The sequence below is a fragment of the Hypanus sabinus genome, chromosome 1, assembly GCF_030144855.1.
Source record: "Hypanus sabinus isolate sHypSab1 chromosome 1, sHypSab1.hap1, whole genome shotgun sequence".
Classification (NCBI taxonomy): Eukaryota; Metazoa; Chordata; class Chondrichthyes; order Myliobatiformes; family Dasyatidae; genus Hypanus; species Hypanus sabinus.
The window spans coordinates 91,630,612-91,647,281 of record NC_082706.1 but is presented as its reverse complement, the minus strand read 5'-3'; the positions used below and the strand labels follow the sequence as shown (position 1 = coordinate 91,647,281).

The window sequence follows — 16,670 nt, the reverse complement described above, 5'->3', positions numbered from 1 at the left end:
TTCTTGTTTAGTGTCAATTGTATCCAGTGTTGCAGTTTTTAACCAGGTTGGCAACTATCTGCACACATATCTGGAAATTATCTAGGCTTTCCTTCATATCCATGATATCCCTTGGTAGTATGATGTAATAAGAAGCGTGAGGTTACTGATAGTGTTGGAATATAGTTATCCAGTGTCTCATAATTCCTCACTTTTGCCTCATTTACTGGAAAGTAAGTCTACTTCCTCAAATGGAAAAGTGTTTCTCCCTGCAGCATAGATCAACTTGAAGTGTTGTTATCATTCAGTTTTACACATGGATGCGGCTAAATGAAACATTAACTTCTAAGCTTTTCAGCCAGTACACAATCTAGCCATATGTGTGAAGTATTCTGAGCTTTTCTTTTGGTATCTTACCGAAGCCAAAGTTCTGTACTTGTCCCAACTGGCTGCAGTTGAATTCCACGCATCCTCTAAAATGGAGTGAAATTATACAGTCTGTATGTCAAATATTGAGTACTGTTTTGCATGAAATGTTCTCTGATTACTACATATTTATATCTCCTTTCCGATTGGAAGCTTTATTCATTGGTATGTGGAATTCAAGTTCCTTTAATATAAAGAGAGCAGATTTAATTATTTAAGCTTGTATTATGTACATATCGAATGCCTGACTAGACCTGATCATTCACAAAGGCTTATTCATGAAAATGTGTGCTTAAAAGCACCTCGAGATCAAAGTCAAGTTGGTATTTTCTGCTTTGTTCAGTAGAAACATACTGATCCACTGCCTCTGTAGATACAGTACAGTAAAATTCATTCCTTATTTTCCACTGTATATCATGTATGATGATGTAAAAATCTGAAATTTTTGTTGGTTGCAGGTTGAACTTGTTCCTGGTGGAGCCAATATTCCAGTCACTCCTCTGAATGTTTACGAATATGTTAGGAAATATGCGGAATACCGAATGCTGGTGGTTGCTGAGCAGCCTCTTCATGTAAGTCTCTATTTCTGATGCAAGTGTCTTGTTTTCACTGGAAAGGTCACTTATGAAGAAATTCATTAAAACTGCAGTAAACAGTGAATCTGCTAGTGCTGTGGAAACACTTAATATGCTGCTGAGAATGTGCTTTATCAGTTCTTGAGGTTCTCTCTATAGTGGGATGTTCCAAAGATTATAAAAGGGTTTGAAGGTTCTGTAGTAAGGATAATAGCATTTGACAGAAGAGCCATGCAGTATCTAAAGCTTAATCTCACTGAGATGACTGACTGAAACCAAATATAGATTGAACAACCCTGCTTGGGGCCAGAAGCATTTTGGATTTTGGTATTTTTTGGATTTTGGAATATTCGCATCTGTTTAATGAGCTCCCTTGTGGATGAGACCCAATTCTAAACAGGAAAAAATACATTTACATTACATATACAGCTTATACATATCCAATATCCTGAAGGTAGTTTTATAATACTTCTAATAGCAATCACCACCTTAGCCATCCAGGTGGACAGTCAGTGGCTGTTTGACATCACCATCATTCATAACTCTAAATTTATGAGCTACTGGTAAGCAAACTTTGTCCTGCACTTGTTCATCACACATATGTACTGGTCCATCTTGCTGTTCAGCATTTTAGATTTTCATCGGTGACTATCTTGGCAAACTCATCTATGAATTTCTCTGCTGTTTCGTGACCAGCAGGTGCTTTATCACCACAAATCTTCAAAAATTTAATGCATGCCTTTTACATTTCTGCAACCAGCCTGCTCGTTTTCAGTTTGTCTTGATAAATCTTTGCTTGTTTCATGATCAGCATACTGTAAAGTGGCATATGTTTACTTCACTGATGAATCCACTCTTTCGGTACACGATTGCGATCTTCATTTTTCACTTTATGCGGTGCTTTTCTACCTTTCATTAACTTCATTACACGTGTGAGATCACTTCTGTAAGAGAACTGTCTGTGGTATGCAGAGATTTGCGCATTGCTTAGGAACAATCCTAATGCCTCATGGAATTTACCGTTTGTGACGTTATGTCAGTGCACAAAAGGGTTTTGGGATTTCGGATAAAGAGCAAAAGAGAATACCAAAGAGCAGCAATAAGTGTTTCTTCTGCCCCGTCCAGTACTGAATCTGCTGGAGAAAAAGCAGAACCCTGCTCAGAATGTAAATTTGAGAAATGTATTCTGATACCTCAAAATAGAGTGTAGCAAGCATCACTGTAGTAGATTGTCTTGAACAGGTATAGTAACAAATCCATATTTTTTTTTTAAAGTTAATTGTAGTTTTATGCTGTGCTTTTGCACTAAAGGTGTGAGTAGGAAAAAGGAAGGCAAATCATCAAGCCAGGGCCATGCACTCATAAATTGTATTCCAAGTTTGTTTGCCCTCCCCCCACAAGCTAGACACCCTGTCAACCTGCGAAAAACCAGAAAGAGAACAATTGCAATCCAGTGTAAGTGACAAGCACTTCTGAAAATTCCGGGTCTTTGAGACCATGTAATAAGTTCCTGGAAGCTGGATTGATGGTATTGGTTTATAATTGTCCTTTGCACCAAAATGAAAAGCTAGTCTTGCATACTGTTTATAAAACATAGAAATTTACAGTGCGTTACTGGCCCTTCGGCCCACCATGTTATGCCGACATGTTGTGTGCTGGGGCAGCAGGCTGAGGGTAGCAGACACCAACAGAATCAACAAATTCATTCATAAGGCCAGTGATGTTGTGGGGGTGGAACTGGACTCTCTGACGGTGGTGTCTGAAAAGAGGATGCTGCCCAAGTTGCATGCCATCTTGGAGAATGTCTCCCATCCACTCCATAATGTACTGGTTAGGCACAGGAGTACGTTCAGCCAGAGACTCATTCCACCGAGATGCAACACTGAGCGTCATAGGAAATCATTCCTGCTGGTGGCCACCAAACTTTACAACTCCTCCCTCGGAGTGTCAGACACCCTGAGCCAATAGGCTGGTCCTGGACTTATTTCAACTTGGCATGATTAACTTATTATTATTTAATTACTTATGGTTTTATATTTCTACACTATTCTTGGTTGGTGCGACTGTAACGAAACCCAATTTCCCTCAGGATCAATAAAGTATGCCTGACTGTCTGTCTGACCCATGTAACCTACAATCAGATCAAATCTTTACAGAGTGCACTGAGCTAGAATAAGATAAAACAATAACAATGTTGAATGAAGTGTAAAAGTGTAAAAGTACATGCAGGTAAACAAAGTGCAATATTGTATTAAAGGAGATTGGGAGGCCAAGACTCTGTTTTATTATGCAAGAGCTCCATTGAAGCTGCATTACTAAGCTGTTATGCATCCAGACAATGTTTTCTATGGTGCATTGATTAATGATTGGTTACGGTTGACGGGGACATGCTTAATGGCTTTTGCCTCTCGAGGAAGTAGTTGTTGGTGAGCTTCATCAGCTGTGACATGAACGTGGCTGGACCAGATAAACCCACGTTGTTTCTATGATGTAGCAACAGCAGCATATTCTTCAGATCTATAGTTATTTTAAAAACTCTTGACATCAAATTTGGATTTTTATTTTCTGAACTGAAGTCCAACAAACTCATGGTCTATACACTTAACTGAATGGAAAATTCCATTGTTTTAAAGGTTTGAATTGACCCAGATCTCTGTTTGTAAAAGATCTTTTAATTTTGATACCAAGCCAATGATTCTCCATTAAAATCAAATAATAAAGTATTTCTTGTCTATTATGTACAAAATGCTGCAAGTCATTTATACCATGGGCTGTTACTAGAAGCAACATTTATGCCTCAAATGCCAAACAATAAATGAGCCCGGATGAAGGGTCTCGGCCCAAAATGTCAATTGTTTACTTCTTTCCATGGATGCTGCTTGACCTCCTGAATTTTGTATGTGCTGCTCTTTGTCAATGACTTGTACTATTGTGTAATCTTCCATTAACATTCATGCAGTGATGATGCTAAACTTGTCTGGACCAGCCACGTAAATGCCATGCTAAAAGAGCATGATTTGACTCTCCAACTCTGCTCACTTTCAGAACCTTGCAGCTGAATTTGGAGCTTGCAGTTCAATTTTATTGAAGTCCTATTACCAGGGTGATAACTGTTATCATTTTGGCATCTTTGGTGTCGGTGTCAGTTGTATAGTACCCCATTGCTAAATCATAGTTTTCTCTTGGATTTGCAAAGAAGACAATTAAAACTTACTGCACCATGTGAATCTACTTGACTCTGGCCATCAAACTATAATCCTTATGTAGCATTCTTGACTCTTTTAAAAAAAAATCATCTATTACTAGCGCAAGTAGTTTCTGTCTTATAGCTTCTATGATGGCAGTTTGCCTTGTTTTTTGTTGGAACTTAATGCCTGGCTTGGCTTTTTGAGAGCTATTTTCCTCTGTTTTAAGTGTAAAGCTCTTGATTCCGGCTTCTCCTTGGTCAATTTACCATTTCGCTTTTTCTTAAATGTTGCCCTTTCAATCATTTATGATTGAACTTAATTATTATCCTTGAATTAAAGTTCAAAGTTTGCATATTACTAGAATAGCATTTTCTATCAATATTTTGATCACTATTTTTGTATTTCTATGAAACTAGTCACAATTAACTCCATCTGCCTTCAAATGTATTTGAGAGAAATAAGCAGCCACATCTTCAATTTTTTGTGGACCTTCATCCTTTGAAATTCAAGCATCTTTTTATCCACCTGCTAATGGTTCCCCTTGTCTTTGGCTGCTCAATAAATTGACAATTTTTTTGTTCCGTCCTAGGAAATAGGACTGTTGATACTTTGTCCAAAATAGTCTCAAATAAATATGGGTATTGGCAACATTTTTATTTGTTCTTTATCTGAGACAGAAATGTTGTTTCTCCTTGTTTCCCATCTTCTCCCCCCCCCCCCCCCCACCCCTTGATGGTGACATCTAGAATTTGAGTGGTTTTGGCTGGAAAACACTTAAGTAAATTAAGACTGGGGCTTGATTCCTGCCACTTTGTGTAAGGAGTTTGTACGTTCCCACCATGACGATGTGGGTTTATTCCGAGTGCTCAAATGCCACATTCAGTGATGTCCAGTTGGGGCTAATGAGTTGCGGGCATACTATGTTGCTGATGGAAGTGTGCCAACACTTTCCAGCTACCTCCAGCATAATCCTTTCCAGTTGGATGCAAGCGGTGCATTTCACAGTATGTTTTGATGTACCTGCCACAAAGCTATTTAATCTCTCTTTCTTAAGCTTGCACACATCCTTCACCCATTAAGCAATAAAAGTAATGGAGGGTGGGAGCAGTATTACAGCGTGTTCCCACCATCTTTATTAAATATAGTTCAGGCACAAAGCAATGCAACTTAAACATAGGACCATTTTTTTTTACAGATGTACAGTGGATGTCCATGTAGTGTTTAAAAAGTGCTTAAAGATTTCTGTGAAATCTCTGCTGGATGAAACCAGTGGCTGCCTGTAGTCTTGGCGGCAATTGCTGGATTCTCCCAAGCCTGGCATGACTCATTTTTTTGCTTAATAGGTTTTTATGTACCTTGCCTCACAATTTTCACTGCATTTTACCCTAATTTCAGTACTTGGCTTGACAGTTGCTTGTTCTAGATTATCTAAAGCTTGCATTGAATCCGGTGAAAGTTTTCTTCTGTGACCATAGTTAAGTGTGTTTCTGCACTAGTCACATTTATTTTATACTATCTCACTTCACCTGAAAAATACCACTGTTTTTAATGCATTTTTCTATTTGCATAGATGTTGTCTTGTTACATCTTTAAATGGCTTCTGGAAGAAATTTCTACAAATTGTTATTACTTTGTTCATTGAGATTTGTTGTTTGACTTTAGGTAACCTTGTCAGACTGATGCTTTGTTTATTAATATTGACCTTTTCTGATTTTTTCCTTTTCTCTCCATTTCAATTTTTCCTCAACACTGCCATTCAAAATAGAATTTATATTCATTAATCCAGGTTTATTTGCAAACCCAGCATAACCTCTCATCCATAATCACCAAATCAAGCAGGTGAATGTTGTGGCTCAGTGCACCCAAAAGCCTAGCAACAAGACCCTGAATGGTGATGGGATTCTGAATACTGTTGTAAAGAAGTGTTACTTCCAAAACTCCCTGACAGTTTTAAAAGCTAACAAAGACCCAGTCTGGTTTTATAAGCTGTCAAAACTCATTTTTAAATAATTCAACTTAACTCTAAAAAAGCTTTATGTTAGAACCTATAACAGTACAGTGCAATATAGGCTCTTTGATACATGATCTTGACCTAACATTGTAACCTGCTTTAAATTCAATCTAACCTTTTCCTCATACATAGGCCTCCACTTCTCTGTCATCCATGTTCCTTTCTAGAAGTTTCTGAAATGGCCTAATGTATCTGCCTTTATCGCCACCCCTGGCAATACGTTCCACTCCTCTCTGTGTTACATATACTTCCCTCCATTCACCTTAAAATTATGCCCCCTCATATTAGCCATTTGCACCCACTCAATCTGTGCCTCTTGTACACAAGTTAGGAGATTAAACAAATCACAAATAATTAAAAATTCCACTTTTCTTCCCCACAACTCTAGTATCACCATTGAAACCATTAGCTTCATCACCTGTGCTAACTTTAACCTGGCACATGATCCAGAACAGTTCCCTACCTTAAATGCTGGTGAATCTCAGCATGAATTTCCACCTAAGATACTAGTTATCTTAAGTTTTGAACTTGTGTTGACTATCAATGGGTGGAAGTCGCAGGCTTGTTGTCTGGTAATGTTCAGAACAATTAACAAAATCTTAGCCATCAAGCCACAGCTCCAAAATAGAGGCCTCATCTTTGCCTACCAGTTTCTCTTTTTTAGTGTAATAGATCTTTGACTATTTTTGAATATTCATACAAACTGTCTCATTTGACAATCCGGCATGACCAGTTAAGCAGCCTGTGAGCACAAACACTCCCAAACAAATATCCAGAAGATTGTTTTTGATTATCAGTGTTAGGTGAGAACGCTTCACAGGAACAACGCAGCAAACACACGTTTAGACTCATAGTTGTACAGATCAGAAATTGGCCTTTTGACCCACAATATTGAATGCAAACTTTTTGCCTATCTGCACTGACCCTATTTGCCTATATCCTTCTATAGCTTGCCAATTAAGTGTGTAATACCTCTTAAACATGGTCATTGTATCTGAGACGACGACCACCACCACCTAGTAGCATATTCCAGCTATCAGGCACTCTATTTAAATAAAACTTACCCTTTAAATTTACTACTTCTCACCTGTTGATAAGCAGCCAAATTTCTGGACTAAGACCCTTCTTCAGTATTGATTATCTACCCTATCTACACTCTCATGAACTTGTGTACTTCTATCAGGTCATCCCTCATGATTCACTACTCCAGGAAAGAGAAGTCGGGTCTATCCAGTTCTTCCCCATAACTAAAATCCTTCAGTCCAGGCAACCTTCCTCTCAAGTGCAATTACATCCTTCCAATGGGGTTGTTTTCTAAGTAGTTTTAAAACATTAAAATGTGTATGTTTTAGTATTCATTTTTGCATTTTCCTGGATATAACACACTGCTATTAATATTGGTATTTGGCAATTTATAGGCTATGCGGAAAGGATTACTGGATGTTCTCCCTAAAAATTCACTTGAAGATCTAACAGCAGAAGATTTTAGGCTCCTGGTCAATGGCTGCGGAGAAGTGAATGTCCAGATGCTAATTAGTTACACATCTTTCAATGATGAGTCTGGTATGAAACAACTGATTACTTTGGGGTTGTTGGAATTTATTAATATGAAGCTTTAGCATATTGAATTTGTGTCTGGTGCGTGGAATTAATATAAAACAAGGATGCGTAAAATTTCTCATGTATTTTCTGGAGTTATGCAATGCAGTCTTGATTCTGTGAAATTCTTTGGATTTTAAATCGTCATTTCAGATGCTGGGTAGGTGGTTTTTAAATGGGACTGTATGGTTTAATCACAGACAAGAGAAACTCTGCAAAACACACAAGCAGACACCATCTATGGAAAGGAGTATAGTTGACATTTTGGGCCAAGACTGTTCATCAGGACTGGAGAAAAGATGAGGAGTCAGAGTTAGAAAGTGGTGGGGTGGGGGGTGGGTTGCAGGGTGAAGAAACACAAGGTAAAACCTGGAGGGGGAGGGGTGAAGTAAAGAACTGGGAAGTTCATTGGTGAAAAAGATACAGGGCTGGAGAAGGGGGAATCTGATAGGAGAGGACAGAAAGCCATGGAAGAAGGAAAAGGAGGAGGAGCACTCGAGGGAGGTGGTGGGTGGGTATGGAGATAAGGAGAGAGGGGCTGGGGAATGGTGAGAGGGTGGGGGTGGTCATTACCGGAAGTTCGAGAAATTGATGTTCATGCCATCAGGTTGGAGGCTACCCAGACGGAATATAAGCTGTTGCTCCAACAGCCTGAGTGTGGCCTCATTGCGATGGTACAGGAGGCTATGGATTGAGATGTCAGGATGGGAATTAAAATGGGTGGCCACTGAGAAATCCCGCTTTTTCTATGTCAGGTCTCACCGATAGACAGGAGGCCTCACCAGGGGCACCAGATACAGTAGATGACCCCAACAGACTCTCAGATGAAGTGTTGCTTCAACTGGAAGGACTGTTTGGGGTCCTGAATGGTAGTGAGGGAGGAGGTGTGGGGGCAAGTGTAGCACTTGTTCCACTTGCAAGGGTAAGTGCCAAGAGGGAGATCAGTGCAGAGGGACAAATGGACAAGGGAGACATGTGGGGAGCAATCTATGTGGAAAGCAGAAAGTAGGAGTGAAGGAAGGATGTGCTTGGTCATGAGATCCCATTGGAGATGGCAGAATTATGTGTTGGACATGGAGGCTGGTGGGGTGGTAGGTGAAGACAAGAGGAACCCTATCCACGGTGGGGTGGTAGGAAGATGGGGTGAGGGCAGACGTGTGTGAAATGGAAGAGATGCAGTTGAGGGCAGCATTGATGGTGAAGAAGGAGGGTATCTACTTCATTCTGAAATGAAATGACTCATCCCGAGAGCAGGTGTGGTAGAGATGAAGGAATTAGAGAAGGGGGTGGCATTTTTACAAGTAATCGGGTGGGAAGAGGTATAGTTCAGGTAGTTGTGTGAATCAGTAGGTTTATAATGGACACCGGTAGATAAGCTGATAAGAGATAGAAACAGTGAGATTGAGAAAGAGGAGGGAGGTGTCTGAAATGGACCAGGTAAATCTTAGGGCAGGGTGGAAGTTGGAGGCAAAGTTGATGAAGTCGACTAACTCCGCATGGGTGCAGGAAGCGGTACTATGCAGTCATTGATGTAGTGTAGGAAAAGTTGGGGAGTGATACCAGTGTAGGCTTGGAACATGGGCTATTCCACGTAGTCAACGAAAAGGCAAGCATTGTTGAGACTCATGTGATTACCTATGGCTTACACCTTTTGTGTGAAGGAAGTGGGAGGAGCCAAAGGAGAAATTATTGAGAGTGAAGACAAGTTGCACCTGATGGAGAAGAATGTTGGTGTAGAACTGGTTGGGTCTGTTGTCCAAAAAGAAACAGAGCGCCTTGAGGCCTTCCTGGTGGGGGATGTAGCTGTATAGGGACTGGACATCCATGGTGAAAATACGATGATCAGAGCCAGGGAACTTGAAATCATTGAAAAGATCAGGAGCGTGTGAAGTATCATAAATGTAGGTAGGAAGGGACTGAATCGGGGGGATAAAACTGAGTTGAGGTATGCAGATTATGAGTTCAGTGGGCCAGGAACAAGAAGAAACAATGGGTCTACATGGACAGGCAAGTTTGTGGATCTTGGGTAGGAGATAGAAACAGGAGGTGCAGGGTGAGAGAACTGAGGTTGGTGGCTGTGGATGGAAGATCCCCAGGGATAATAAGGTTGGTGATGGGGTGGGAGATAGTGACCTAGTAGATCCTTAGTAGATCCCGATCAAGGGGTAAGAGGAGGTGTCTGACAGTTGTTGCTGGGCCTCAGCAAGGTAGAGGTCAGTCTACTACTACACCCCCCCCCCCCCACACCTTTATCTGTGGGTTTGATGGTGAGATTAGGATTAGTGCTGAGAGAGTGGAGAGCAGAGCGTTCAGAAGGAGTGAAGTTGGGATTGGAAAGTCGGCAGCTGGCAATGAAAAGATCAAGAGCAGGCAGACGACAAGTCCAGGAAGAGGAGGGGGGCTGAAGATGGAAGAAGGGGTCATCAATGTGGGGTGGAGAGCCCTTGCCAAAGAAGTAGGCATGGAGATGGAGGTGGCAGAAGAAGAGCTCAACATCACAGTGGACATGGGGATAAAGGAAAAGCCCATACTGAGGACAGAACATTCTGCCTCAAAGAGGAGAGGGTTGGAGGAGATGGTGAAGACCCAGTTTAAATGTTAAATTGTTTTGCTTCATTGCTTTGGCTGTAGTCAGTCTAAATAGACACACAGAACTGTTGATAGTTGCCAGGTAGTTAATATCAATATGCTTCAACAGTTTTAACTTCATTTGCATCCTTCAGTAGCTAAAATCTATTTTTCCCCTGCACTAAGGACTTAGTAAATTACATCCTTGTGTAAATAAAGATCCACATTTTCATCAAGGCACCTGTAGGCAGATTTGATGAGATTGACATTTCTGGGCTTGTCCAAGCATGTAGATGTAATAACTTAACGTTTTGTTTCAGGGGAAAATGCTGAAAAGTTATTACAGTTCAAGCGGTGGTTCTGGTCCATTGTGGAGAAGATGAGCATGACAGAAAGACAGGATCTGGTAAGACTGAAGTGAATTTTACTGAGCTTTGAAATTAGACTTCACCAAAATATTTAATTTCTCCATCTGGAGTGCTGTGGTACAGTAGCAATTAGCACAACACTATTACAGCTCAGGGTTTTGGAGTTTGGCGTTCAATTCCGATGCCACCTGTAGGATGTTTGTATATTCCTTCCTGTGAGCGCGCGGGTTTCCTCCACAGTCCAAAGCTGTAACTGTTAGGTTAATTGGTCATTGTAAATTGATAAATAAAATTTGATCTTGGTAAAATGTAATTGTTTATGGGATATAGATGTTGTACCCAGTATTTAGTGCCCTTCGGAAGGCAATGGTGAACTGCAATCTGGAATTGTTGCAAAACTTGGGTGAAGCTATTCACACAGCAGTGTTGGATATAGTGCTGCTGTATTTGAACCTGTTGGTGATGAAAGAACAGCAATATATTCTGCAAGTGCCACACCTCTTGACTCTGGTGGTTGAGATCATGAGTTTTGGGATGCTGTCACAAAATATTGTCCAGTAACTAATTCCATTTTGTAAGTATACACTTTATAATCCTTCTGTACTAATGGTAGAGAAAGTCAATGTTTGTGGGGGTTGGGAACTAATCGAAGGATTTCTTGTGATGGCATTGAGCTAGGTGTTTTTGGAGCTGCAGGATGCATGTATGTGGGAAGTATTCTGTTTCACACCTAAAATGCCTTTTATTAGCTGAATTAGGCCATTCAATGAGCTGAATTTGCCCATCAAGTTTGCTCTGCAATTCCATCATGGCTGATTTATTATTTTCTCAAACCTGTTCTTCCTTCTCCCTATAACCTCTGACACCATGAATAATCAAGAACTTATCAATTTGCATATTAAATATACCCAGTGAACTGGCTTGCACAGCTGTCTGTGGCAATGAATTCCACAAATTCACTACCCTGTTGCTAAGGAAGTTTTTGTTTATCTTTGTTCTAAATGGATGTCCTTCTATTATCTCTGTTCTCAGAGGCTGTGCTCTCTGATCCTAGAATCCTCCACTATAGGAAACATCCTCTCCATATCCACTCAGTCTAGGCCTGTCAGTATTTCATAGTTTTCAATGGGATCCCCTCCTCATTCCTCTGAACTTCAGTGAGCACAGCCCCAGAGCCATCAAACACTCATGTTAACCCTTTCATTCCCAAGATCATTTTTGTGATCCTCCTCTGGATCCTCTTCAGTGCGCACACCTTTCCTTGGGTAAGGAGCCCAAAACTGCTCACAGTACTCCCAAGTGCAGGCTGACCAATGCCCAGTAAAGCCTCAGCATTGCGTCCTTGCTTTTATATTCTAGTGCTCTCAAAATGAATGCTAATATTTAATTTGTTTAACATCTAACATTTATAGATGATGTAGTGGCTTTGAGGTGACAGATAAACAGCCTGCTCATGCAGCTAGTGTTTATGTGGCTTCCCTACTTATTTTTTGACGGTCAGTTTTACTGATGGGTAGGTGGTCACAGAGCTCCTGTTACAGATGGTCATTGCTAAGTACTTGGGTGAGAGCATGGGGCCAGAAGGAAATAATGAAAACAGTTTGCTGATGATGATGTTTTCTTTCTGGACCTCAGGTTTATTTCTGGACATCAAGCCCATCATTACCTGCCAGTGAGGAAGGTTTCCAACCAATGCCATCGATCACTATTAGACCACCTGATGATCAACATCTTCCGACTGCAAACACCTGCATCTCACGTCTATACGTCCCACTTTATTCCTCCAAGCAAATTCTCAAACAAAAACTGTTACTAGCCATTAAGACCAAGAACTTTGGTTTTGTGTAGAGTATAATAAAATGTGTGTACTGTGTGTAATAATATAACTAGGTCCAAGTTTTGTAGATTAATTTTTCATTTGTCAATAAAATTTATGGAAGTTATTGCTGTCACACACCTGGAGGTTCTGTGGTGGTGAACATTCCTGAATTTGGCTTGTAGCTGAAAGTCCAAACCACAGGCTTAGCGGCTTTGACTCTAACCTAGGCTTTTGGCTATCCAGTGACCCGTTAGCCTAACCCCAGCCAAAGATGACAGCAGATCATGTATTATTACACTGTGATTTATGGTCATTAGGCCTAGGAGAACTGAAAATGTTTCTGAAATTTCACTGCTGCCTTTGTGGAAAGTTTGATCAAAGGTTCTTGTATAAAAGGAGGTAGGGGAATTCCAAAATAAAAAAGAATGCTTTACATTTTGTGTGTGGCTATTAAACCTGATGGGAAAAGCCCTTTTCTTTGCCTCATCCACTCATCATTGGATAAATTTTAAATTATGATTTGTTCATTTTAACATTGCCGTAAGAGGTGAAATATATTCTTTGTTCTTTTGCCAAGACATGGTTAAACTGATTTAAACTGGTACGCACTCAAGGTAATTTATAATGATGTTTAGTTTTGGTATTGACAGCACCGTTCAGTCACAAAATGTAAAATTGAGCCTTTTGTGCAGGTTGCACAGAATGCTTCTATTTGCCCAAGCTACTTTAAAAACAAAATCATTGGTTTGGGTAATCACTAAGTTTAACAAATGGTTTATTGAGGTTTCAGATATGAAATTTGTGTACTGTACCAAAGAGTTGGCCAATCAGTGCACATGTAGAAAAGTGCATTTTTATATAAAAATAAAGGAAATTTGCATTCATTTTCTTGCTGCAGTTCGCACACTCCTGTTGCCTCTTTCATATGCACATTTAGAATCATAACATTTTCCCCTTTTGTAATAGCTTATACTTAGTATTGACCTGTAATGCTTTGTTGGTTGTATGCAACGGACAATACTTAAGGTATGAGAACTTTTGTAATCTATGTATGAACCCAATACTTTAAATTGTAAATACTTAGTTCTTATTATATAATAGAAAAATGTAGCACCATCGTGATTCAGTTTGTACACCATTGCACTATGTTGCTTTGAGTTTGTTAAAACAGTTCTTTTGCATTTCTGGTTTTACAGAATAATCCCTTCATCTATTAAAGGTTCATCAAAATATGCACCTGCGAACATATTTATGGCACCTTAAGCTTCTTGAAACAGCTTGCTGTACTCCGTTTAGCTTGACCTTGAGAACATGTTGAAAATAGGCTCTTGTAAAACAGCACAGCACAGGAACAAGCCCTTTGGACCACAGTCTTGTACCAAACCAATTAAATTAGTGATCAAATCGCTAACTAAACTAATCTTGTCTGCCTACACACTGTCCATATCCTCCCATTTTACTTGCATTCATGTGTCTTGTAAAAGTTTCTAATGTTTCAATGAGCCAAGGCAATGCATACCAGCCAACCCACCACTCACTGTTTAAAACAAAAACAAACAATAAACTTGTCCCTCATGTCTCCTTTGACATTGCTCCCTTTCACCTCAAATGCATGCCCTCTGGTATTAGACATTTCAACCCAGAGAAAAAGATATGGTGTGTCCATCTATGCCTCTCATAATCTTATAAACCTCTATCAGATCTCCCCTTTGCTGCTCCAGAGAAAACAACCCAAGTTTCTCCAACCTCATTATAGAACATGCCTCTAATCCTCGCAACATCCTGGTAAACCTCTTTTGCACCTTCTCCAAAGCCCTGACATTCTTCCTGTAATGGGGCAACCAGAACTGTATGTAATGCACTTCATTGCGATAACTGAGGAATCAGTTATCCATATCAGGATGTCCAATGCTGAGCTCCAATCTAAATATGTTCAAAGCAGTGCCAAGTGTCTGTATATGAAAGTATTGATCCAAATTCATAGCATGTTTTGTGACTTAATATGTCTTAACACTATTGCAATTCCTCTAGTCCAGCTGAAGAATTGCCCTCCCTCTCTCTCTGCAGCTCATTTTCAATCATGAAGAGTCCTAGTTTGAAATGTCGACAGTTTATTCCTCTCCGTGCATGCTGTCTGACCTGCTGTGTCCTTTGGATTTACAGCATTTGCAGAATCTCTTTGTGTTCTTCATTTTCAATTGGATGGAGAGAACTTTGTCAGTAGTTGAAAAGTGTGATAATGAAATCTCAAATTTAAAAGTACATCTTTGTCCCCATATACATTGCTGAGATTCATTTTCTTGCGAGGATAATAAATCCAAAAACCTTAGTGGAATAAATGAAAGACTGCAGCAGTAGCGTGGACAACCAGTGTGCAAAAAAAAATAATAATCAATATATATTGAGAACATGAGATGAAGAGTTATTGAAAGTGAGTCCATCTAGGTTGCGGAAACATTTTGGTGATGGGGCAAGTGAAAGAAGAGGTGCTTTCTTCATAATTGCACTTACGTGCTAGGCCCAGAACAGGTTCTCTGAAATGGTAACACAGGAATTTGAAGATGCTGATTTCCCCCAATGAGGACTGGCTTATGGACCTCCAGCTCCCTCCTCCTGAATTCAATGATCGGCTCCTTGGTCTTGCTGACATTGAGTAAGAGGTTGTTGAGGCACCAGTCAGCCAGATTTTCAATCTCCCTCCAAAATAATCTGATTTGTCTCCACTTTTAATCTCGACATAGCTTTTAAAAGGGAAAAAAATTGCTTGTACAAACTTGTTAAATCCCTGAAGTGGTATCAAACATGAGTGTGTTACAGTTCTGGTCAAATTTGTTTTTTCTAGAGGCATTCAATGAGGAAATCCCACACTAAGTGAAGCATGTAAGCAATGGAATAAATTGTAGGTTGGCTTCACTGGGAGTAAGGTGTAGCTTTATGTAATAGAAGAATGGGAGTAGAATGTTCTACAAAAATTAGTGTTGAGACTGTCATTTAAAATTTATATGAATGATTGGGATTATGTAAATAAGTGCAGTTGTATAGTTTGACAATATCAGCATTTCGGCTCTTGGGGTAATGAGGTAGGCTGTTGGTGATATTAGAGAAGTAGCATCAATTGTAAGAATACCAGCGAGTTACAGGAGGATGTAAATAAGTAGCGTAGGCAAATGAAATTCAATGCAAACATGAACCAATATATTTTAATAGAATAAAATGGGTGTTTGTTAGCAAGCATCAGCCTAAGTTAATGAGGCAAAAAACAAATATTATTAACTGCCTTTAATTTTATGGAAAAAGCAAACTAAGTTGCAGGGTTTATATCCACTGGATAAAATTGGGAGAAAATGGCAAGTTACTTTAAATCTTGAAACTTAGTCTTAAATGTTTCATAGTGGTCTGCTTGTCATAAATGGATGCATGGGGGAGGGTTCAAAACAAGGGGTGAACTTAGAAAGAAGCTATAAATTAAGAAGGGTTGAAGAGATTAGATCTCTCTTGTGGGAAGAGACCTAAAATTTCTTTGAGTTTAAAAGGTTTTGATGGAGTGGCTGCAGATAGCATTCTTTCACTTATTTGAGGGCAGATGGATGCCACGGTACTGCACCGGTTAGTGCAACACTATTCCATCTCGGGGCATCATAGTTTGGAGATCAATCCCTGCATCCTCTGTAAGGAGTCTGTACGTCCTCCCCTTGGAATGCATGTGTTTTTTCTGGGTGTACCAGTTTTCTCCCAGAGTCCAAAGATGTACAGGTTACTAGTTTAATTGGTCATTGTAAATTGTCCCCTGATTAGGTTAAGGTTGTTGAACAAAGGTTCTATTCTGCACTGTATTGATAAGTAATGTAAATAAATATGCAAAGGCATATTTATGAAAGAGAAATCATTGAGCAAAAGAATCGTGAGAACATGGAACCTGCTGCCATGAGGAGTAGTAGATTGGAGAAGTACAGTTCCATCTGAATGAGCTACAGGAGGAAGGGATGGATGAGCCACATACAGCATAGGGCCAGGTTTAATTATCCACCACCCTTTTACACTAACCCCACATGAATCCTTTTTTAATACCTGCCACATTCTCATGAACTCTCCTATCCAAGATTCTGTAGGGGAGGGGGGGATGTACAGTGGCCAATT

General features: G+C 39.9%; 1 protein-coding gene across 10 annotated transcripts in view; it reads left to right on the top strand.

Annotated features, from left to right (window-relative positions):
- Window positions 1-13,767, top strand: part of ubr5 (ubiquitin protein ligase E3 component n-recognin 5) — a 186,750-nt gene extending 172,983 nt beyond the window's left edge. For all 10 annotated transcript variants that reach the window (XM_059972068.1, XM_059972101.1, XM_059972059.1 and 7 more), the window contains 4 exons: window positions 864-977; window positions 7,598-7,742; window positions 10,667-10,752; window positions 12,350-13,767. In XM_059972068.1, coding sequence (XP_059828051.1) covers window positions 864-977; window positions 7,598-7,742; window positions 10,667-10,752; window positions 12,350-12,562 — 558 coding nt within the window. In that variant the 3' untranslated portion in view covers window positions 12,563-13,767. The remainder of the gene's footprint in view (window positions 1-863; window positions 978-7,597; window positions 7,743-10,666; window positions 10,753-12,349) is intronic.
- The last annotated feature ends 2,903 nt before the right edge of the window (window positions 13,768-16,670 follow it).